Source organism: Phyllostomus discolor, chromosome 7, assembly GCF_004126475.2.
Source record: "Phyllostomus discolor isolate MPI-MPIP mPhyDis1 chromosome 7, mPhyDis1.pri.v3, whole genome shotgun sequence".
NCBI classification, from domain to species: Eukaryota; Metazoa; Chordata; class Mammalia; order Chiroptera; family Phyllostomidae; genus Phyllostomus; species Phyllostomus discolor.
In genome coordinates, this window is record NC_040909.2 from 139,066,715 (window position 1) to 139,090,871 (window position 24,157).

At 57.7% G+C, this 24,157-nt stretch overlaps 2 protein-coding genes across 5 annotated transcripts in view; both read right to left on the reverse strand.

The window, feature by feature from the left end:
• Positions 1-202: 202 nt before the first annotated feature.
• Positions 203-2,736, reverse strand: C7H8orf82 (chromosome 7 C8orf82 homolog). The gene is made up of 3 exons (XM_028533786.2): positions 2,560-2,736; positions 1,906-1,954; positions 203-1,651 (listed from the first exon to the last, which is right to left on the reverse strand). Exons 1-3 carry the CDS (start codon positions 2,719-2,721, stop codon positions 1,206-1,208), a joined length of 657 nt encoding a protein of 218 aa, XP_028389587.1. The 5' UTR covers positions 2,722-2,736; the 3' UTR covers positions 203-1,205.
• Positions 2,737-3,383: 647 nt separating this feature from the next.
• The window catches only part of ARHGAP39 (Rho GTPase activating protein 39), a 55,446-nt gene continuing 34,672 nt past the window's right edge, over positions 3,384-24,157 (reverse strand). For 3 of the 4 annotated variants that reach the window (XM_036031589.1, XM_036031588.1, XM_028533708.2), the window contains 8 exons: positions 19,320-20,691; positions 17,690-18,251; positions 10,601-10,693; positions 7,818-7,891; positions 6,332-6,531; positions 5,646-5,737; positions 5,051-5,220; positions 3,384-4,880 (listed from right to left, as the gene is read on the reverse strand). In XM_036031589.1, coding sequence (XP_035887482.1) covers positions 4,686-4,880; positions 5,051-5,220; positions 5,646-5,737; positions 6,332-6,531; positions 7,818-7,891; positions 10,601-10,693; positions 17,690-18,251; positions 19,320-20,691 — 2,758 coding nt within the window. In that variant the 3' untranslated portion in view covers positions 3,384-4,685. The remainder of the gene's footprint in view (positions 4,881-5,050; positions 5,221-5,645; positions 5,738-6,331; positions 6,532-7,817; positions 7,892-10,600; positions 10,694-17,689; positions 18,252-19,319; positions 20,692-24,157) is intronic. The other variant, XM_028533709.2, reaches the window with a different exon arrangement.

Below are 24,157 nucleotides of genomic sequence, written 5' to 3' on the forward strand. Positions count from 1 at the left end.
GCCTGGGCTGAGAAGCCAGCCAGGGATGGCACTCAAGCCCCACTTCAAATGGTTGCCACTGTGAACCACCCCCCCACGTCGATCACCAGGTCTCCCTGCTATCCAGAGTGAGCCATGTAAAAGGTACCAAGTAGCCTTGGTGTTTGCTTAAATCTTGCCCTAAGGTGTAACTCATAGTTATTTAAAGTCAGTAGAGATGAGGTAGGCACAGCAAAAGTTTTAATGGAATAGGTTTGGCCCAGGCAGAGGCAGTTCCCAGGTGTCTCAGGGTGTGTGAGAACCCCAAGAAACTGGGAGATTTCTCTGGGCTCCTGGCATTCATCTCCTTGAGCAAAAGGGAAGGTTCTTGGCTTTCTCCTCGGGACTCAGGGTACTGCTGCTCACACGGACACCCTTAGATGCGGATCCGTGTCGATGGGCCAGCGGGACAGGGATGAGGGCGCAGGCGGGAGGCACCGTGGAGGCCCGGCCACAGATTCTTTTACCCAGCGGACAACCCCTAATCCGGCTGGGCAGGGGTGAAGGGTCACGCCTACGCTTCGGAATAGCTGTCACTGCCTCCAAGACGCCGATCTGTGTGGGGCTGGGGGAGAGGGGAGGAAGGCCCGCGACCCGGTCTGGCGCAGTGCAAGCTGCGAGCCAGGAGCCTCGTTCCCCACGGCGTCCCCCGTGACCCCTCGAGTACAGGGCGTGGTCCCGCCAGGTCTCACGTCCTTCTTGGAGCGTGTCCTGGAGAGACCTGGGACAGCCCCAATCCCGCCCCCACGCCCGCTGACCTTGGGTCGGGCGCCCCCTCACCTGACGCTCCCGCGGCGCAGCTCCCCCGCGGAGCCGGAGGCGCTTCGGCCCACCGAGCAGCGCTGGGCGGGGGAGGGGCAGGCGCCGCTCACGCACGCGCACTGGAGCCCAGCACCTCCCGCCCGTCTCCCAGGCCTGTCGTCGCGAGTGCGGTCGGAATCAGAGGACACCCCAGGCCCGAGGTGTGGGGAGAGAAAAAGGCCCGGGAGTCCGCCCCTTCCCGCCGTCAGTCGGGACCGCCCGCGGCAGCACCTTGGACAGAGCCGGGAGGGGCGGGACCGAGGTAGCTCTCCGCGCACGCGCACTAGGCCAGCGCGCGCTCCAGGTGGCGCGTGCGCAGCGACGCGGGCAGGAGGCGCGGGAGGGATGCCCGAGGCTCTGGGGACCCGCGGCCTCCCGCCGGATGCTCAGAGGGGCGGGCCAGCAAGCAGCAGCGGAGCCAAGTCCATGGTGAGGGCGAGGCGGCGGCCCTGCCAACGCACGTGCGAGGGCAGCGCGGACTCGCCGGGCGAATACTCGAAGCAGGCGCTGAGCTCGAAGGCCAAGGCCGAGCGCACCAGGCCCACGCCGCCCGCGCGCTCTGGCGCCGGGTGATAGAGGCGCCCGTTGGTGGCCAGGGGCATCAGGCGTGCTGGCTCGAAGGGCACGGCCAGGGCCTCGCCGCCGCCGCAGTAGGAGAGGCGCGGAGCCCCGGGACCCGCTGCTAAAAGATGCGTAAAGACCACCGGCCGGTCCTCGCAGCGCAGGAAGTTGCGCTCCCTGCCGCAGGGAGAAAGGAAGGGGAAGGAGGCCTCGTAGCGCCCGCTGCGGTTGGGTCTCAGCCGGGTGAAGAAGGTGACCAGGAACTGCGGGTCTGGGGAGGCGAAGGACAGGGACTGTTCACCATTCCAGGCCCCGCCACCCCAGGCAAGCTTCTCGCCCTGGGCCACCCTAAGGGCTGGCGCCAGCAGTCGACGGTCGGAGGGTTGCCCTGGCTTCACTCTAGATAGCGGGGTTCTTGAGCTCAGGATGCCCATTCCCATGCTGCGGGCCGGGTTGGGGAGCGGAGCCCTCCAAAAACCTTCCCCGAAGGGAGAAGGGAAGTGGGAGAGGAGGGCACAGCAGTACCTTTGAAGCAGGTGATGAAGTTCTTCATTTTGGAGTCATCCAGGAAAAGCTGCAGAGAGGGACAGGCCGTAGCCCATGAATCCCGGCTGGAAGCCCTTCCTAAGGCGGGGAGGTCCGGGCTGGCCTGGGCCCAGGCCTGTGACTGCTTTCTTTGCTCGTCCGTACACACCGTATACAGAGAGGCGCGTGGTAGGTAAACCTACCCTTTCAATGTCCCCGTATCTACCCCGCACCCCGAGCCGTGCTTCCTCGAGCACAGGTTCACTAAAGTGGCAAGCCTTTTCCGTCCCTCTTCTCTCAGGTTTCTAATCAGATGTGCCACCTCCTCCGCGGAGGCTGCCTCCTGGAAGTGGCGATCGTCTCCCTCAGGGCTTCCCAAGGCGGAGGCAGGGCTGGTGGCTGAAAGATGGGGAAGGGACTGGGGATGCAAAGCGCGCGAGGCGCAGCCATGTGTGGAGCTGGCAGCTGGGGACCAGTCTAGGTTTGGGACCAGGGCCCCAGTCTCTCCAGCGCGTTGTCGTAGCGCAACGCAGTGGGGTTCACTAACTTGACAGACTTGGCCCAACCGTCCGGGCTCGCCCCGCCCTCAGGGGTGTCAGCCCCCGGGCCCCGCCCCTTCCCGCCCGGGTCTCCCCGGCCCCGCCCCCAGCCCACCTGGCCCTGATGATCCACGTAGTAAAAGTACTCGCGAGTGCGGGGCTCCGGGCTTTGGCCTTGGGTGTAGGAGACGCCCCCGCCCCCGCCGCAGGCCCGGGCCCCGGGGGACCGAGTCAAGGGCAGGGCCCAGGCCCGGAGCGCCCTGCACACTGGCCACATCTTCCTCCGGCCCCGGAAGCAGCCGTGGCGTCAGGTGGTGGAGGCGCTGCGGTAAAAGGCGTCCGCCCGCGGTCAAGGCCTCGCGATTTGGGTTCCGGCAACGGCGACCGGGCTCGGCCAGCCTGGTCCCCCTGCCTCCCAAGGCTCCTGGGCTCCGGGCGACCCGGATGCTCTTCCTTTGCTGGGTCCGTGGGGATGGCCTGCCCTGCCGACGGGTGCGGGTGTGAGGCGAGGGTGCAGTCGGGCACCCCTACGTGCTTGTCTTCTCGCCGACCTCCTAGGAAGCCAGTTCCGTACGGCAGCCGGCTGTCCGATTAGGTGCTGAATAAAGAGGTGGTGGATCAACTGTCTAGAAGCCTATGCCAGGTTGGGGGGAGGAGGGGCCACAAAAAGCTCACGCCCGGGCTGTCCCGCTGGGCATTTGCGGTCAAGTCAGGTATCCCAGGTGGCCGAGGCCGGCCCCAGGTCGGAGCCTCCTTCCCGGCTCGTCACCTCGCCCCGACCCCGGGAAAGCAGCCCGCTCTCTCCCAACCCGCCCCCTATTTGCCGCCTCCCCCAGCGTCCCTCCAGAGGCCCGTATCAGCAGCCGGCTGGGGACGGACTGCCCACACCCCCACAGCTACCGGAAGGAACGAGAGGCGACAGGCAGCGACCATGGCTCGCAAGTTTCCATATGTACTTTATTCACACGAAGTTGTCACCTCTCGAGTCCATGCGTCAGAGCAAGAGTCTGTGACCCTAGTCGCCACCGCCCAGGCCCCAAGACCATCCGACTGAGGACCCCCCTGCCCCGCACCAGGGTCACGGGGGCCTCTGCAGGGCTGGGCTTTTTTAATAAATAAAAACTCAACTCTAAAAATATATATATATATAAAAAGTAGGGAGAAATTAAGTCTTATAACTGGAACTGAAAATTCCAAAATGGAAAATGTACAAACTGAAAGTGTAGGTGTCCCCTCTCCCCAGCTCGAGCCCCCAGGAAGGGCAGTCCTGGGCCCCCCTGTTCCCCCACCCCAGCTCCTCCCCTCTCATCCGATGCAGGTCCCCTTGGGGATGGGGCAGGGTCTGTGTTTTGGTCAGAAGCCAAGAAGCGGATAAAAAAAGAAAGGAGTGACAACTTGCTCCGCACAGAGGATGGGCTAGGAAGGCTTGGAGATAAATAGCATTTGGGTTAAAACTATGTCGTTAGCAAATTTAGTTCTTATATCTTTCCCTCTATTTATATCTCTATACACAGGCGGGTTGGGCTGCAGGATAGATTCTAAATTGTAGTTACACCAAGAAAAAATACTCTCGTCCCTCCCCCACCCTGCCCCAAGAATGCCTGCCCAAGCCTGCCCCCCCAAGAGGACTTTGGTTTGGGGGCCCCTCCCCACCCCAGAGATGCTCTGCCAGGCCCTGGGCTAGCTGGGCCTGGCTCTGATGGTGGACAGCCCAGTGCCCTGGAGCCCCCAAGTTCCCGTGCAGTCACTACGGTGGAGGCCACAAGTGGCAGGGGTTTGGGAGGGAGAAAGCTGCAGACCAGGAGACTGAAGGAGGGAGGGGGAACCTGGCAGGGCTCTGGCCAGGACCAGGCTGAGCAGAAGCCCTGGGGAGGCAGCTCTGTGCCCTACGGCTCGCCAGGGTGGGGCAGTGTCACTTGGCTCCAGGAAACAGAAGGCACTTTCTCAGGGCTGACCGGTGGCTGGCTTTGCGGGGCGGGGTATTGGGGGCCAAGCCCAGGAACTGGCCACGAGATGGGTGGGGCCAGAGGCACCCTTCTGGCAGTCCCTCTGCCCTGGCTGAGCCCTCAGGCCTGGAAAAGGGAGATGGGGGGCAGATTTCCAGGGCTGGGGCGGGCATGGGCGGAGCCTGGCATGCTACCTCCGCGGCTGGGGCATTCCCTCCCCCCTCCCCGCGTGCTCGCTGGCCCGGGTGCCCCCGAGCCTGGCTCTGTCCCCACCCTCAGTCCCTCAGCCCACGTGCTATAGCACGCCCTCCATGAAGCTGGTGTCCAGGTGCTGGATGAGCACACGTAAGAAAGACATCTCCTTGCGAGTGTTCTCGAAGATGACACGCGGGTCATCTGATCGGCAGCGAAGGCAGTTGGGCGCCATCACCATAGCCAGATTGCTGACATCCATCTTGGTGATGGCCACGTTGGCGGGCTGCACGAACACCTGTATGGGGCAGTGGCTGGTGGGCCGGGGCAGGAAGTGGGACGTGCCTGGGGGTCGGGGATGCGGGCAGTATGATGGTGGGGGCGGGGCCTGCCTGGAGTGTAGGGGTATGGCAGGTGCAAGGTCAGGGATGCAGGTGGGACGTGTCCAAGGAGGGGCCAGCCACGCACCTGGAGGAAGCGGATGAGGTAGCACAGCACCAGGCGGTTGATGCGCGGCAGTGCATGCACCACGGCCACGGCTGCCTCGGGGTTTTCATAGTGCGCGATGCACTGTTCGTAGAACTCGTGCGGGATCAGGGGCTCCTCCAGCTCTCGGTACCACAGCTTCAGCAGCGACGCTGCGGACACAGCGTGGGCTCAGCCCTGGGCAGAGCGCAGTGTGGAGGAGCGCCCTCCTGACCCCGCAACGGGGACATGAAAGGGGCTGTGTGGGGGCGGGGCAGCAGGCCACTCCAGGGGCTGCAGGGTGGATCAGACTGGCAAAGGTCCGCCCGGCCAAGCCTGTGGTGGCCCAGATCCTAGTGAGGTCAGGAACCTGAGGACCTGGACTGATCCCAGAGGCCTGGAGGATTATGCTAGGATTGCCCTGCAAACCGGGACCTCTCCAAGGGGTGCTGTACAGCTGCTGTGAGCAGGCCAGGCTGGAGAGACGGCCGGGGCAGCCTCCGGTGGACAGGATTGCTGCCGCATTACCAGCAGAGCAGGAGCATCTGAACTGCATGGATTGGGCCTGCTCCTGCTACCACAGGGGCTGGGGACTCACCAGGGACGTGGGGGTCCTCCAGGCCTGTAGGCACCTTCCACTGGTCCACCTGTAGCTTCAGGGCATTCACCTCATCGATGTCCCCAGGGACTCTACGGAGTAAAGTGAGGGTGTCAGGGAGCAGGAACCCTGCTTCCTCAGTCAGGGCCGCTCAGCCCCTCTCCGTATGACTGGCCTCCTTCCCACGCCCTGCAGACCCATTCCTGTGCAGGACCACTGAGGCCCAAACCCACAAGCCTCAGTTTCCCCAAATGTCTTTCTGGGGGCCTGGGTAGGTGAGTCACGACAGCAGGATGGGACAGGGTGTCACCCCCAATCACAGGTGAGGACCGACCGCTGGGCTTGCTGCACCTCTCCACCTTCCTACCTCAGGCTCTGCCCGCGGGTGGAGTCGGAGCACCCCCTGGGCCCCAGGCCGCTACGTCTGCAGGGGCCCTGCCTTGCCAGCAGCTCTCCTGCCTGGGCCTGGGAGTCCGCCGTGCAGCGGACCTGCCTCTTAAGGAAGGCCCCCACCCTGCCTCTCCTGACCACAGTGGCCTGGGCCTCCCGCTTGCTCCAGGGTTCCTCTCCCCACCCTTATGCTAGTGCCTCTGCTTGCTCAGAGGCCCGGTGCCCCATGGCCCATCTGCCGAGACGTGTGGTGGAGCCACTGAGGCTCTCACACCCCGGGCCCAGGTTTCCGGCACCTGAAGATGCCTTCCGTCTGGTCACCGTTGAGCGCCAGGACCTCCTCAGACAGCCGTGTCTGTACCCAGGGCAGCTGTCGCTCAGGGTAGCGCTCCTTCTGCATGCTCATGACCTCCTGCAGCCCACTGCCAAACATGGACGGGCTGAACACGGCGTTCTTGGCGTGCCGGATCTCCTCCACGTTGGGCTTCTTCAGCCCCTGCAAAGACAGCCCCACTCTGTCCTGCCTGGCCCAGTTCCCGACTGCCCCTAGCTTTGGCTGCCCCCTCCTTTGTCCTCTCGTCCCCCTGAAATTCCAGGTTTTTGCCCACCCAGAGCTGGGGACACCCCAAACCCCTGGCCAGAGTCACCAGGGGTACTCCTGCTGCACTGCCTACAGCACCCGGGAGGACGAGAGTGACCCCTGGGCAGGGCAGTCCAGGAGCTGCCAGGAGTGAGAGGGACCAGGCTGGACAGGTCTAGGCCACATGTGGTCACCCTGGGGTGGTGGTGCAGAGAAGCCTGAGTGGGTGCTGGCAGTGGCTTCTGAAGTCTGTGTCAGGGCTGGAGCAATGCATTCAGCGGAGAGAGGAAGTGGGAAGGGGAGACCAGGCTCTGGGACAGTGGGAGGCAGTTGTGCCCTCAACAGAGGTGGGGGTGGGTCAGGCGCAGGAGAACTCCGGGGCTTCCTGGGTGGGCAGTGGGTTGAAAGGGAGGATGGGGATGGCTGCAGACACTGCGCCCAGGAGGGTGGACGGGAAGGGGGGATGGCCGAAGGTCCCAACAGTCCGGGGGATGAGGCCCAGCTGCGTAGTGTGATTAAGGCGACTACAGCCTCCTACCTGCTAGGAGCCACAGAGGACAGGATGGGTTGTGGAAAGAGGTGTGGCTGCCAAAGTCCTCCAGGTGGCAGGTGGTCCCCATGATGGCCAATGTCAGGGAATCAGTAGTGGAAGGCACTGCTAGGACCACCTGCCCGTCTGCCCGCATGGGAGGGGCTCACCCCTCTGTGGGGGTGGGAGGCTTCCTTGGCAGGAGCCCTGTGATGGATCTGGGCTCTCAGACCTCCATGGCTGGTAGGTGGCCCGGTGTGAGCAAAGGAGCATGTGGTGGTCTTCTGAGCCCACCTGCCAAGGGTGAGGGTCCTCTCTGGAAAGGGTGGTCCCGGGGCCTGCCCTCTGCACCTAATCACATCAGCCAAATGGTGGCAGGCTCAGGGCAGCTGGTGCTGCTACCACCCTCACTAGGCTGGCTGCCTGACGCCCTGGCCCAGCTACACTCCCCTTTGTCCGCAGTAGTTCCTGAGTTGAGGGTGCGTCCTTGCCTGAGGCCTTCCCTGACTGCCAGCCCAGGGGGCTCCCTGTGGCACCCTTTACACTGTGGGCTGCTACTGCCCCTCCCCGAGTGCAGGCTGCCCAAGGGTCCCCGCCTCCCTTTGTACCCTCTCTGGGAGTCTCTGGCAGAGCCCCCCCGCCCCTGCCCAGCTGTCCTGGGGGATGCTGATACCTTCTTGGCCCCAGTCAGGGCTGCCTTCTGCAGCTTGTGGTAACAGTACTTGGCATATGTGCTTATCGCCACCCCTGGAAAAGAACGGATGCTGGTCGGCTTGGCGTGGATGTATGGGGCGCAGGGGCTGCTGGCCAGCCAGCAACTAAGAGAGGAAGCAGCAAAGAGGGTGAGAAGAGGCAGCCCTACCTGAGCCCTGGGCATCCTGGCTGGCCTACCCCTGCCTACCCCTCGCCCAGGGCAGTGGGTCCTCATTCTCCAGGGCTGTCCTCTGGGGCAAAAATCCACATGGAGAAGCAAGGGGCACTTCTCTCACCTCCAGAAGAGCTAGGCTGGAGCAGGCATCCCTCTGCCAGCCCCCAACGCCCCCTCCCCATGGTCCAGGAAGAGCAGTCTGGGTATGAGACCTACTCTTCTGGACGAGTCAGACAGGATGGGGCAAGGCCTGGGTCCCAGGACCTCCAAACTTCCAGCTCCCTTCCCCAGCTGGCCATTTCGATGTGCAGCAAGCATGGAGGTACTCAGAAGCCGCTGCCTTGGGCCAGCACTGAGGGAGGGTTGGGGCTGGCTGGACAGCAGGCCCACCTCTCCTGCAACCCTGGCCCCCATCAGAGACCCTGGGTGAAGGCCTCAGCCACTAGGACCCCCTGCCTGCTAGGTCTAGGGCTGCCTGGGTGGGGTTCAGGAGAGGGACACCCAGGCCTGGTCCATGGTGCAAACGGGATGAGTGTGGAGGGCGGCCTGTGTCTTGAGCCCCGGTGTTGTGGGGAGGGCAGACTCCGGGCTCTCTGCAACTCCACCCTGGCAGCACAGCTTGTCCCTGGGGGTCATCAGGGGGTGGGGGGCTGCGCCGGCATCCTGAGGGCAAGGACCTCAGGAACCTTGGCCGGGGGCTCTGCAGATACAGAGGGGAGAGGGAAGAGGGAGAGGGGAGGAGACCCTACTCAGGAGGGTCTCGAACATATGGCGCATCTTTCCTGGCCCAGGAAAGGGTAGCGAAGGGGAGGCAGCAGCAAGACAGAGGACACACAGTGAGGCCAAGCCCAGGGGGCCCATCTGCTTGCCCAAGGGAGTCTTCTAGACCCAATTCTCCAACCTACAGGTCTGAGTCTTCTAAAGGAAGCAGTTTTTTGTGGGCATAGGGATCCTGGGACCCCAGTATGAAAAACACAAACATGTTTCAGTCATGAAAATCTGTTCATTTCTAACTTTCACAAAAGTTCTGTTGTTATAACCCGTAAGGGGACTCTTTTAGAATCATCAGAATAAAAGTAAACATTTCCTGGGGAGGGCTGGGTGGGTGGGCTGGATTGGGAGTAAAAGGGAGAAAATTGTACTTGAACCATGATTAAAATAAAACAAATGATAATAAAAAAATAAATAAACATTTCCCTTAGATGTTTAGACCCTGGAGAACCCATTTCAGGTCCCCAGGGACCTGGACCCCTGGCAGAGGAGGCTGCCTGCAGCCTCTGACCAGGCGGACGCAGCCCCTGGACCCCCCACCACAGGCTGGTGTGGCCCTCATGGGTGAGCTCTTGCTTTAGGAGAACGGACGGTGCTTCCACAATGGGGCCTGGGCTGAGCTCCGAGCACTCAGAGCCCTTCGCAGCAGGGACTCGCTGTCCCTCACCCGGGGGGACAGCAGGCCTACCTCTCCCTCAGGTGAGTGACACCTGTCCTAGTCTCGGGGACTGGGGGAGATACGCCCTGACCTCTGTCCCAGGGCCTCCTGGATCCCAACCTGGCTTCTCCAACAGACTGGGGTCTGAAGACCCTGCGGCTGCCCCCTCTCAGCTGGTGACTGCTGCCAGGTGCAGCCGTCTGGGCCCGAGCTTCCTCCTCTGCGGGGCAGGGGCAGGAATGCCTGTCTCCTACACGCTGCCAAAGGCTGTTCTCTGGTCCAAGCCCACTGCCCCGTCTGGCCTTGCCAGGGCACGCCCATCCTGTTTTACAGGCAGGGAGACAGAGGTCTGCAGAGGAGCAACAAAAGCAGCTCTCCCAGAGTCCGTGCTGTTGTGCGAGGGTCTAGACCCTCCCCCGCACCCAGCACCATCTCATGCTGCAGGGTCCTGCTTGGCAGCTCCAGGCCCACAGGGGACCGGTGGCTGCACCCCTAGCTCCACTTGGCTGCTGCTACTTGACTCTCGAGAAATGGGCTCAGGCCGGAGCTCAGGGCTCCTTCCCCTCCTGTCCCAGACAAGAATGGGCCAAGGGCAGCCAGAAATCCTGGGTCTCAGCTGCCCCTCCTCCTGAGGATGGAGTGGCCTCAGGGGAAGAGCAGCAGGTTAAGCAGAAGTGCACCCAGGATGGGGAAGAGGGGAGGTGGGGGGCGTTGACCTGACAGCAATAGGACTCATAGTTCCCCCTGCAGAGGGGGCACAGCCCCGGGTAGATAGGGCTTCCCTAGAACTGGGACAGGATGGGGCTCCTGAGCCAGGGCTGGAAGGTGCTCACCCCCAAGGTACTCCTTCACCAAACACCTACCTAGGGTGCCTCTTGCAGGCCCTAGCCACCTAATCCTCACAACCCCTCCCTACTGAGAACCCAGCATGCAAGCTGAAAACTACCGAGCACCACGGAGAAAAGCACAGGGCTGGTGCGGCCTCTCCCAGGAGCCCGTCAGGGACAGGGCCCCCAGCCTGCTCAGGACGAGGCCACAGGCCTGAAGGTTAGTGCCCCGCCCTCAGCCCAGAAGCGGTTAGAGAGAGGAGGTCAGACGGCCGAGGCCGGAGAGCAGAGCTGTGCAGACGCAGCGCATGGGCTGCAGAGAGAGGCCCTACCATCCGGCTCCTCAACATAGGGCTTGGGTTTCTTTCTCAACTTGGACTTCTTCTTAGTGTTCCTTTCCAGGAGTTCCTTCATGTGCTGTGTCACTGGGGAGCAAACAGAGCCGTGAGGACCACGAACACAAGGCTGAGCGAGTGCCCACGCGGTCCCCGTGGGGCTAGAGGAGGCCCCCGGGCCTGCGGAGGCTCCGCCTGGTTGGCTGCCAAAGGGCTGCAGCCCATCCCATTCCTTCGGGAAGGTGGGGCCACCAGCCAGTGCCCGGCTGGGGGCTGTGGGACCCCAGCCCAAGAGTGCTGATGTGGACGAACATCCTGTTCAGTGACTGTTTCCTGCTCACACTCTGGGGACAGGGCATGTGCTCATACAGACGTGAGGTGGTGTGTTCAAGCCGGGCCGTAGGGCTGGGGAGGTGCCAGAGGCCCTCTGAGCAGGTGTGGGAAGGGAGCACAGTCAGCTCAGGACCCGAGACCCGCCAGCACAGGAAGGCAGGGGTGCACCCCTTAAGTGGCTGTACTCTAGGCCTGCTCCTGAGTGGCTCTGGACATGCCCCCACCCCGCCCCGCACAAAATACCTGCAGTTGAAGTGGACCCTTTGCTCCCTGTCCATACGCGGTATCTAGAAGGAAGTCTCAGCAGAGGCCACTCTGAAGGTCAGAGTTACACTCCACTCCCTGACAGTGCGCCACCCACCTCCTGCATGGGAGACAGCTATCTAGTCATTTTTTGTATCAGAATGGAAATACAGATAGTTAACATTTCAGGTTATAATCTGACACAACTTTATTTTGTTGCTAGAATGCTCCAGCTCTGAGCACTGGGAGCTCTTTTAGTGGCTCCTGCGTCCTGCGATACACCCGGTGTCCCCCTCACCCTCCAGCACGTCCTTGCTTTGGCACCGTGTACGTTCCCTGCACCAGCCCTGGAGCCAGCAGTTGCTCCAGGGAGCTCTGGTTCCTTTTGATATAAAATGGTATTAGAAACCAGGATCTGGGTGTCAGATGTGCTCACTGCTCTTGGGGTGCCGCTGCTTCTGGGTGCTCTTGGCTGACACTCCAGAAAAGATGTGTTACGTCCCTGTGTATATTCGTCTCCCAGTATCTCCATCCCGAGCCTCCCACTCTGACTCATCGCCACACGGATCCCGCCCGCCTCCTTGTCCTTGCTTGTCTGCGACTTTGTTCATCTTTTCATTCTCCTAACAGTGTCTTTTGAAGAGCAGACTCAATTATGGTGAAGTCCAATTCATCAATGTTTTTTCCTTACAGTGTTTTAGATGTCACATATCAAAACCTCTGCTTAACTGAAGAAAACAAAGATCTTCTTCCGTGTTCTGTTCTAGAAGTTTTATAGTTTTATATTTTGGCTTATGATCCATTTTGAGTTAATTTTTGCATATAGTACAAAGTATGGGTTAAAGCTCGTCTTTTAGGCACTTGTGTGTCCAACTGCCCCAGCGCCACTTGAGGAAAACACTCCCCCCTTTACTGTGCGCCTGGGTCCACCTCTGCCTGCCCCTGTGCCCTGCTGGCCCTCTCTCTGCCTTTAGCCAGCACCACACTCTCCGCATTGTTGCATCTTTAAATCAGTCCTGCAGTCAGGTAAAGGCAGTCCTCCAATTTCATTCTTTTTCCCCAAAAGTATTCTGCCTATTCTAGGTTCTTTGCATTTTCTATGAATTTTAGAAACAGCCTGTTAATTTGTAAATTAAAAAAATTAAAATTTAGATTAGCATTGAATCTACAGAACAATCCGGGTAGAAGTAATGTCTTAACAGTAAGTCAGTCTTCTGATTCATAAACGTGGTATATCTCTTCATTAATTTAGGTCTTCTTGACTTTCAGCAATGTTTTGTGATTTCAGCACGAAAGTGTGATACATCCTGTGTCGGATTTACCCATTTATCAATTTTAAATCTATTGCAAATGATATTTTAAAACATCTATTTCCAATGGTTTGTTGCTAATACATAGAAACATGATTTTTTATATCGTGCAACCTTGCTGAATTCACTTGTTAGTCCCAGTAGTATTTTTTATAGATCCCATAGGATTTTTTAAAAAAGAATTTATTTATTTTTAGAGAGATATTTTATTTTAGAGGGGGAAGGGGGGAGAAAGAGAGGGAGAGAAACATCAATGTGTGGTTGCTTCTCATGTACCCCGCACAGGGGACCTGGACTGCAACCCACAGGCATGTGCCCTGACTGGGAATCGAACTTGTGACCTTCCGGTTCACAGGCTGGCACTCAGTCCACTGAGCCAAACCAGCCAGGGCAGAATTTTGTACATAGAGACTGTGTTGTCTACAAATACAGACAACTGCACACTTGCTTTCCCATTTGGATACCTTTTGTGTCTTTCTCGTGACTCTGCCCTGGCCAGACCCTCCAGCACCAGGGGGCACAGAAGTGGGGAAGGGAGGTCTCTGCTTTGGTCCTGATCTTAAAGAGAAAGCAGCCAGTCTTTTACCTTCCATGGAATGCTGGCTAGAGGGTATCTTCCTGACACTTTTTAAGTGTGCAATTCAGTGGAATTAAGAACATCCACAATGGCCCTGGCTAATGTGGCTCAGTGGATTGAATGCTGACCTGTGAGCCAAAGGGTCGCTGGTTTGATTCCCAGTCAGGGCACATGCCTGGGTTGAGGTCCAGGTCCCCAGTAGGGGGCATGTGAGAGGCAACCACACATTGATGTTTCTCTCCCTCTCTTTCTCCTTCCCTTCTCCTCTGTCTAAAAGTAAATAATAATATCTTAAAAAAAAAAAGAATTTTTGCTCTAGGTTCATGCTAACAATTTGTACTTTTCTCTTTTGTAATTTTGGTGTAGAATGAATTGGGAAATATTCCCTCCACTTCAATTTTCTAGATGAGTTTAGAAAGAACTGCTGTACAAACAATAAAATGTTTGGTAGAATTTACCAGTGAAGCCATTTGGGCCTGGAATTTTTTTGTGGGAAGACTTTTTAAGCACTGACTAAATTTCTTTAATATACGAGGATATTAAAAACCATAAAAACCTTAAATAAATGTCTTTAGATATTTGACTTTTCTGGTCATCTATTCTTTTTCCCCGTTTTCCTTCCTGCATGTAGTTGCAGTTTGGTTATCTATTTCTTATTGAGAGGACTGAGTTTATTACATCCAAGAAATTTAAGTTACTTATAACATTTCCTTAATATGAACATCTATTGACTCTGTAGTGATATCATTTCCCATTCTTGATACTGGTAATTTGTGTCTTCTCTATTTTTGTTCTGATCAGTCTGGTGGGTTCATCAATTTTACTGATTTTCTCAAGAATCAGTATTTTATTTCACTGATTTTCTGCATTATTTTTCCATTTTCTTTCTACTCTGATCTTCATTATTTCCTTTCTTCTCCTTATTTTCAAGATAATGGTACTCTTTTTAAAAAATGTTCCTTAAAGTAGAAGCTGAGGTCACTGACTTCAGATCTTATTTTCTAACCCAGGCTATAAATTTCCCTCTAAAAACTGCTTTGGCTGCATCCTATATATTCAGAATGTTCTGCTTGCACGTTCTTTCAGTTCAAAACACTTTCTAATTTACTTTTTGATTTTTATTTGACCCATGGGTTAGTTAGTAGTACATACTTTAGTTCCCAAATACTTGGGGATTTTCCAGACATCTTTGCACTACTGATCACCACTTTAGTTCTGTCGCGCTCAGAGAGCACACTTCCTACGGTTCACGTTCCTTAACATTTACTGATGCTTATTTTACGGCTCAGAGTATGCCCTGCTTTGAAAATGTGGTTGGGGTTTGAGTGCAGATGCTCTGGGTCCAGAATCCGTGCTCTTACTGACTCTGCTGTAGCTGCTTTTTTCCCTCAAACAGACTTTCAACTAGTTCTTTTGTTTTCAGCTTCGAGGTCACACCCTTTCCAAACCATTGTTAGAGGGAAATGGCTCCACCCGCTACTGAGCCTTCAAGGGATTTCTCCTGCCTCGGCTTCTGCGCCTTCCTTGGCCTGGCCTGCCCGAGGCCCCCTGCTCTTGGCCTGCCACATCAGCTTCCTCTGACGGACGGGTCCACGCACTCTGCTTCTCGGCTTCCAAAACATAGTTCTTCCTTTTCCATTCTCTTTGTCCTTGTAAGTTTTATTTCTTTATTGTGCTAAACATACATAACATAAAATTTATCATTTTAATTGTGCAGTTCAATGGCATTAACTACATGTATTTGTTGTGCAACTATTACATCTGTCTCAGAACTTTTTCATCTTCCCAAGAGGAAACTCTGTGCGCATTAAACGACTCTCGGTTTCTCCCTCCCCCAGCCCACGGTAACCGCCCTTCTGATTTCTGTCTCTATGAGTCTTACTGCTCTGGGGGCCTCGGAGCAGTGCAGTAACACAGGACTTGGTCTCCTGTGACTGGCTTCATTCACTTCATCCATATGGCATTAGTATAATTCATCCATGCTACAGCATGTGTCAGAATCCCTTCCTTTTTGAGCTTGAACAATGTTCTACTGTCCATGGACACTCGGGCTGCTTCCACCTCTTGGTGTTGTGAATACGCTGCTGTGAATGTGGGCGTGCAAATATAACTTCGTGTCTCTGCTTTCAGTTCTTTTGTGTCTGTACCCAGAATCGCTGGATCTTATGGAAATTCTACATTTAATTTTTTTGGATGAATTGCAACTCTGTTTTCCACAGTGGCTGCACCAATTTATATTCCCTTGTGAGGTTTTTTTTTTCCTTTTAAAAATTTCTTCACTGTTCTTTTACCAGGAGTTCGAAATGGAATACAAGTAAGTGCAGGTGTCCAATCTGTCTTTCCCTGGAAGCCCGTAAGTGCTGGGGAGGCAGGAATGGGTGAGCAGTAAGTGAAACCGCAGGGTCTGCAGATCTGCAATGTGCTGCCCTGCAGAGGAGATGGCAGGGCTGCAGTGGGTGTGTCTGCCACCAAGCGCCCTGCAGTGTCTGGGCGAGCACCTGCTGAGGGCGGTCCCCAGGAGACAAGCTGTGAAGTCACCCTGCTAGTGAGTGGCATGCAGGCGTGACCATGTATGAGACGAAGCTAAGCTGGAGGTGGGGGAACACGTGAACCAGGGTTCACTGTGTGGTGCCTTGGTTCCTGACCGTGGCGACCACACAGTAGATACCACGCACACGCTGGCAGGTGAATCAAAGGCTTCTGAGGCCACAGCCAGCAACACGGTCCAGGGTGAGATGCCCCACATGGGAGCAGACAGGTTCAGCTCTGTCCTTGCTGGCACTCCCGACATGGGCTGCAGTTCCCTTTTTCTGAGCAGAGGCTGCATTCTCCTGGGCCGATGGGGCCCACCTTACCGATCAACCAACACCCATGGTCTTGACATGAGCTCTGGGCTCATCGCTCAGCGGGACCTGTGGCAGACACCCACTGGGAGTGGGTCTCGGGGCTGGGGAGGGCCCTGTGCCATGGAAGTGAGACCAGACCCCACGGCCCAGATGCAGATGTCTGTCAGCGTGACCACACAGGCCCCGTCTTCCTCTGTGGGCTCAGGGCCCACGGTACCCCGAGACCACCTGGGCCTCACTCGGCCAGGGCTGCCCAGGCCAATCTGACTCCCTCTTACGGGCCAGCCAGGCTGCCAGAGCACAGACACCAGGACAAAGGCACACAAACTTCTGTGTCAAAAGAAGGTCCTGCTGGACCCCAACTGGGGCCTGGAGGCCAAGCTCCCAGAGGAATCCCTGGCAGGCAGGAACGGCCCCGGAGGCCTCTGACCTGTCCGTGTACTGCTCACTCACACCTTTACCATGGTGGGCCCTCCCTGGCCCCAGGGCTACATGCTGAGCAGAGGACACATTCCTGTAAGGTTTCAGCTCAAAGTAGTGACGTTGTAAAGCCTCTGGGAGAGGGTGAGCCGGACCAGGAGCCCACAAGGGCCCACTTGCTCCTGGAAAAGCCCAAGAAGCCCTACACAGAGCCAGGCTGCCCACCAACCAGCATGGCTGCATGTGCAGGGAGCTTCCCAGGGAGACCTGTCTGCTGTGGTCAGGGTTTGGCTTCAAAACCTGCACACCTGGGTGAAAACCTCATGGTTCCCATGACCTGCTTCTCAACAACTGACATGCTGGATGATGCCTGCGCTCCCTCCCCTGCCCCAGGACCCGGCACTGTCCTGCCCTGAGGCCCCATCACTGTGTACACACACATGCTTGCCCGCCCCCCCCCCCCCCACACACACCTGGACTGGGTACACGGTTACTCCTGCAGAGCAGGCTACGGTATGTGTGTCTGACTTACAGGGCACGTGTGAGAGTGTGAGCGTGTGCGCACACATGCACCCACTGTTGATGGCACTCACTCTGCCTGGCCCCGGACTTAGCTCAGCCGCTTGGCTGGCAGCATCACGGCCCCGAGTCCGGGCCATGTCTGCATCCAGAAGAACTCAGTTTGTGGCCTTTGGGAGCCTGGGGTGGGAGCTGGCCCTGCACTTGGCCCCAGGCAGCTGTCAGCAGGTGGCTACCTGGGCTGGTCCCAACCTCTGACCACTCTGGGCAGCTCAGAACCAGCTCAGCCGACAGCACCTTCACATCCTGCTGGTGACGGGCCAATTCACGCTATGGCCGCCACGCTCCTCCCTGCTTTCAGGAGCCCTCCTCCAGGACCCCCGTCTTCTCCCCAGAACAGACCGCCTGAGCCAGGCCAGGGTGGTCACACCCTAGGCTGAAGGAGAGCTGAAAATGAATACAGTAAGAGCACATGGGCTACTGTGGACTCCCTGTCCTGGTCAGGCAGGGCAACTGGCCAGTGACACCAGCTGGCTCAGACACAAAGGCTGTGCGTCCTCGTCCTGGCCCCCACCTGTTGGCCTGCGGCCACGGACCGTGCAGCACTTCTCAGGGCCTCAGTGCCGAGGACAGGCTCCCCGAGGACCCCGCGCCCTAGTGGAAACCCAGGATGTGGCCTCTGGGGGACACGTGTGTTTGCTTGGAGGTACTGCGCCCGCCCTCACACACCTGCTGCCTTTGAGAAGCTGCCCGGCGCAGGCCAGGAAGCTCTCAGTTTCTCCCTTACCTGGCCGGTGGCACAGCCCGGGGTGCCAGGGGCCCGGATGCTGGGCCTTACCTTTGGTGTCGTTGACGGGGTCCATGTGCCGGTAGATGTAGCCCTCCAGGTAGGAATGGAACTTGGGTGTGGGTGGGAAGAAGGCCAGGCAGATGGCCATGAGCTCCCAGCCGCGCGCCAGGCTCTCCAGGCGGAAGTTCTCAGTGGTCTGCCGGCACAGCTGGATGTACAGCTCGTCCCGCAGACCCTGCATGCTCCAGCCCTTGGTCGCAATCTCCAGGGCCACGTGCAGCGGGTCTGCCTTGGCGCGCCGGTCGCCCATGTACATCTGGATCAGCTTGAAGATCTCGCATGCCTCCTTCTTCACGTGGCGGTCGCTGGTCACGATCATGGGCTTCTTGATGGACTCGCTGCTCCAGGCCAGCATGTTGGCGATGGACACCTTCCGCCGGAAGAGGCCCTGCGTGTGCTTGTTGAAGTGCTTGGAGGCCCAGTTCTCGATGTCGGTCTCCGAGGACGGCTTGCGCAGAGTGAACGTGGGGAACACGCAGCTGGCGCTGGGCATCACGCTGCGGGCCTGCCGGCTGCTCTCAAACTGGGCACAGGTGCCGAGGTCCTCGGACTGGGGAGGACAGACGGGCCGTGAGGGGGTGGGGGCCCTGCCCAACCAAGCCAGGGGAGAGGCGTGGCCCCCCCTTCCTGGCCCCAAGGTGCTGGGCAGGGCTGTCAGGTAACCTGCTGGTGGGGGAGGCGGAGCGGGGACACTCGCCGGGTGTCCCTGGGGTGAGGCCACGCCCGCACCTCCAGCTCTGTGCCTCTTTGCCTTCTGCCAGCCTCACAAAGGTGCACGAGCATCCTCCCCATGCAAGGCTGTGCAGGGATCCAGAGAGGCCCCCTCCCAGTTCCAGAGACCAAGGGATGGGGGGCAAGAGGAAGCCCCCTGCGTTACAAGCCATGGACAGAAACTGAGCTCTCCAGGCTACAGGGCCACTGAGGCAGCCTTGTCGCCGGGCACACTGACCACCCAAGGTCACTGGGCCATCGGGCACATTCTCCCTGGCAGGCTGGGTGTGGGCACGACAAGCCTAACACCGAGAGGCATTCTGTCCACTACCGGCTCTGAGCAGGTGCCAGCGTACACCCTCCCACAGTGGTTTCATGAGGTGGGTCAGGAGGTGAGAGCCAGAACATCCGCCCGTATCAAGCTCTAGGCACCGAGTTCCCAGCATGCGAGCTGGACAGGTGCACGTAGGCCCCGAGGGCCCGACCAGGGTCCATGCCTGGTGCTACCTTGGGTGGACACATCTGGCCAGGCATCTGCTTCAGCCCCAGAGCCAGTGCTGGGCTCCCTGGCGTAGGAGCCTTGTTCAAGAAGGGCTCTGAGCACCCCGAAGAGCACCCAACGCCCCACCTGCACCACTCCTCCCCTGAGAGCCTGTTCGTTCACAGGTGGGAGAAGGCTCAGGCTCAGGGGTGGGCATGCTCACCCGTCTCCCCTGCCTCCATGGTCTGGAATCAGGGAATGGCCTCTGGTCCCCAGGTGACTTGCCAGATCCTGGCCAAGGCGGCCCTGCCTTGGGGACGTCCCTGTGGGTATCCGCTGCCTGTCTACGTGGCCACCAGCAACATCTTGGGGCTACGGCCTGCCCCACCCCTGCCTGGGGCCCCGGCACCAGCTGCTTGTCCCTACCTGTGAGGGGTGGAGGTAGGGCTCAGGTGAGGCCAGGTTGGTCTGCACGGAGACACTTTTCTCGAGCAGGATCTGGGGGAAGGCGAGCCTCTCCAAGGCGCCCCTCTGCCAGTGCTTGCTGCTCTCCTGCTGGGCCAAGGCCTCGTCCTCGCTGAAGGCGCGCACCACGGGCCCGGGCATGGGCAGCGGCACGGCCCCGTCGCTCTCGTAGCCCGAGCCGTCCTGCTGGGAGTCCCAGCTGCCCCGCTGCTTCATGTGGAAGTGGGCCTGCTGCGCCTCCCAGGCCAGCCTGGCCTGGGCCAGGAAGGGCTCGGCCCCCCCCCGGGCCCCGTCCGCCTCGCCTGCCTTGGCGTCCGTGTGCTTTGGGGCCACGCCGGGCCCACACTTGGGCCGCTCCTCAGCCAGGGACTGCGGGAGCAGGTCGCGGTCCCCAGGGCCGTCAGTGGACGAAGCGCTGGGGGCATGGCACAGGGAGGGGTTCCTGCTCTTCCTCTTGCGTGTGCCCGGGGAGTAGCCTGTCGAGGACATGGTGTCCTGCTGGCTAGACCAGGACATGGCATCGTCCTGGGTCTGGGGGAGCGGTGAGGGCGGGGGGCCATGCCGCGGCTCGGGCCCCTCCATGCTGCTGTAGTCCCCGGACGTGATGCCCAGGCGCTGGTCCCGCAGCAGGCAGGGACTGGGCTGCAGGGAGAGCGAGCCCCCTCCGGGGTTGGGGGTGTACTTGTGCCGGGGGCCTGCCCGCAGCCTGGGGCTGGAGCCGGCCTGCTCCACATAGACGAGCTGCCGCACGTACTCCTTGCCCGCGGGGCTGTACTCCAGGCTCAGGAAGCGTTCCGGGCACTTCTGCCGGGTCAGCACCAGCTGCTGGAAGGGGGAGGGCGAGGTCTGCTTGGGCGACTGTGGGAAGGGCACCGGCTTGCGGCCTGGAGACCGCTGGGGTGAGCCGGCCTGGCAGGCCCCACCAGCCTCACACTGTACGTCCATGGGGGGTTCGTCGTAGATGGGGGCCTGGTACTCGATGGGGGGCTCCTCATAGAGGGGGGGCTCGTAGGCATAGCGCGGGGAGGAGGGCTGTGAGTCACAGGCGGGCTTGCGGGGCTGGGCCAGCAGCGGAGAGCAGCTGCCCAGCTCAGCCCTCTTCAAGAAGGGCGACGGCCTCCGCTCGGGGAAGAAGACCGAGCCGTCCGCGTCCGGGGTGAATGTCTGCAGGCTGGGTGAGTGCTGCCCACCCGAGGGTCTACGGGAACGGCCCCCTGACTGGCTGTCCAGGGGGTACCCATTGCCCTGAGGGGAGAAGAAGCTGGGCTCCCGGTCAGCCACTTTGATGAGCATGCGCTCCTTGGTGCCCGAGTTCCACCGGAGGGAGGAGGTCCTGGGGGAGGGGACAGGCACAGGTTACCTGGGGAGGTCCTGCAGGTGTCAGACGCTACCTGGCGGAGGCAGTCTGGCCTTGCTTGCCAGGCTGGACCCATGACCCACCCACCCTGGCCTCATGCGTGTCTGGAGTCAGGGCCCAGAAGGCGTGGTCACTTCTGATCCCCCCTCGCCACCCCTCAGTGGGGGCTGGAGTCTGCTCCCTGTACAGGAGGGCTCCCTGTAAGCGACCAGTGCGCCCTGCCCTTCGTTGCCGGAGCCCCACAGGGCTGCCCTCCGTCCTGGGAGCTCCCCACACACCACTCCTCACACAGCTCTGCAGCCGTCCCTTCCAGGAGGGCTCCCTGCCAAGGAGCTCCCCCCGGGCCCCTCACTGGACTGCTGCCCCACGCGGCCCTCCCTGCTTCGGTCCCAGCCAAGCCCCATGCACAGCGCTGCTTGTAGAATGGGGAGCAGGGCCAGCCTCCCCGACTCCCCGCATTTCTCTGCAGCCCTCACTCAGCACTGCCCAGGCTCCTGCCCGAGGGAAGCCGGCACGCCTGCCCCCGCCCTGTGCGCGGGCACCTTGGGCCCTGTTGTCCACCACACAGGCTCCTGCGAGCTACTGCAGGCTGCGTCCCCGTGACTGCCTGCACCGTCGGTGGCATTGTGCACCTGGACGGAGATGACAGACCGCTCCCCAGCGCCTGCTAAATCCAGATTGGACTAAGGGCACCCGCAACCCCAGGGGCCACTCTAGGCCTCGGGGCCTCCCTTGCTTGGTAACGACACAGGCGACGGTGCCCTTGGGACGTGGAGGTCAGGTACCCAGACCGGACGCCCACACTGCGCTCCGCCTGCCCACGGTCAGCAGGGCAGCGCTCCAGGGACGGCACCTGGAGCCCAGGGCAGGTGGCAGGGCTCACCTCTGGCCACTCCCTCGGCCGACTCTGGGCTGCCTCAAGGAAAGCTGCGTTCCCCTGATGACAGACGACGGGGAGCGCCCTCCGTGTGCTCGTTTGCCATCTCTCTGTCTTCCCTGGGGTCTAAGTCTGGCCCATTCTTGAATCTGGTTCTTTTCTTACTGGTGAGCTCTAAGGTCTCTTGGACAGACCCTTCATCAGATGGGTCTTCCGCAGATACTTCCCGTCTGCGACTTGTCTTCTCAGACAACGTCGGCCAGAGAGCAGAAGCATCTCATTTCAACAAAGCCCAGGGTATTAGTTCTTTCTTTCACAGGCTGTGCCTTTGGTATTGTATCTAAAAAAGCCACCGGCACATCCAAGGTCGCCTAGGCTTTCTCCTGTGTTGTCCTCCAGGAGCTAAGTGTAGTGTTTTACATTTAGGTCTGTGACCCATTTTTAACTGATTTCTGTGAGGGGTCTAAGGTCTGCATCTAGTTTCTTTTGTTCTTTTTCTTGCATGTGGATGTCCCATTGTCCCAGCGCTATCTGTTGAGAAGACAGCCTTTGCCCCTTCTCAGAGATCAGCTGACTGTGCTTAAGAGGGCAAATGTCTCAGCTCTCTTGTTCTGTTAACCCTTCTGTCTATTCTCTTTCCAGTAACACATTGTCTTCATTATGGAAGCTCTGCAGTAAGCCTTGAAATCAGGGAGTACTGATCTTCCCACTTTGTTCTCCTTGTATATTGTGTTGGCTATTCTGGGTCTTTTGTCTCTTCATATAAATTTTTGAATCAGTTTGTTGATATCCATGAAATAACCTGCTGAGACTATTTTTTAAAATTTACTCACTTTGAGAGAGAGAGAGAGAACCATTGATTGCTGTCCCACTCATTGATGCATTCACTGGTCGACTCTAGCGTGTGTTCTGACGGGGGGTGAAACCCACAGCCTCGGTCTATGAGGACAACACTCGAACCAACTGAGCTACCCACCCAGGGCCTTGCTGGGATTTTAATGCAGATTACATCGACTCTGTAGATCGAGTTGGGAGGCAATGACATATTAAAAACAGTGAGTTTGCCTATCCATGAACACGAGCCACCTCTTCATTTATTTAGCTTTTCTTCAACATCTTTCATTAGAATTTTGCAGTTTTCCTCATATATAGTTTGTACATGTTCTTAGATTTATACCTAAGTACTTCATTTTGGGGGTGCTAATGTAAATGGTATTGTTTTTAGTTTCAAATTCCACTTGTTCACTGCTAGTATACAGGAAAGCAATCGACTTCTGTACATTTACCTGGTACCCTGCAACCCTGCTACAATCACTAGTTCCAAGAGGTTTTTTGGTCAATTGTTTAGGATTTTCTACATAGATGATCATGTTATCTGTGAACAAACAGAGTTTTATTTTTTCCTTTGCAATCTGAACACCTTTTATTTCCTTTCCTTGTGCTGCATTAGCTGTGGCTTCCCACATGGTGTTGAAAAGCAGAGGAGAGAGAGGACAGCCTTGCCTCACTCATGGTCTTAATGGAAAAGCTGACCGTTAAGCATGGTCATTCTCACCATTAAGCATGATATTAGCTATAGGTTTTATGCAGATATTCTTTTATTAAAAATATTTTATTTTTTTTACTTTTAGAGGGTAAGAAAGGGAGAAAGAGAGGGGGAGAAATATCAATATGTGGTTGCCTCTCACGCAACCCCCACCAGGGACCTGGCCTGCAACCCAAACATATGCCCTGACCGGGAATCAAACGAGTGACCCTTTGGTTCTCGGGCTGGCACTGAATCCACTGAGCCACACAAACCAGGGAGGTTTTATGTAGATACTCTTTATCAAGTTGAAGAAATTGTTCTCTAGTCCTACTTTATTGAGAGGTCACGCCTCCCCATCAAGAATGAGTGTTGGATTTCGTCAAGTGATTTTTCTGCATCTGTTGATATGATCCTGGATTTTTCTTTTCTGAACTTTTGATATGATGGATTGTATTAATTTTTGCATACCTGGGATAAATCCCATTTGGTTGTGCTTTATAATTCTTTTTAAACATTGCTGAATTTGATTTACTGATGTTTTGTGGAACATTTTTTTATCTATGGTCACGAAACATGATACTGCTTGTATCTTCCGAAAGAGACTGTAGAGAGTTGGTGCGATTTCTCGCATAGACGTCTGGTGTTGAACTCTACCAAATGTCTGGCCAGTGAACCAACCTATCTGGACTTGGTGCTGTTTTGGAAGATTAATTATTTATTCACTTTCTTTAACACATATAGGCCTGTTCAGACGATCTATTTCTTCTTGTGTGAGTTTTGGCAGACTGTGTCTTTCAAGGAGTTAGTTCATTACACCTAAGTTTTCAAATTTGTGTCCACAGATTTGTTCATAGAATTATTTCATTATCTTTTTAATGCCCATGGGCTCTGTAGTGATGTCTCGTCTTTTGTTTCTGGTATTAGTAACTTGTGTCTTTTTTCTTAGCCTGACTAGATGCTCATTGATTTTACCAATGATTACTGATTTTTATCAATTATTTCAAATAAACCAGCTTTCTGTTTTGTTGGTTTCCAAC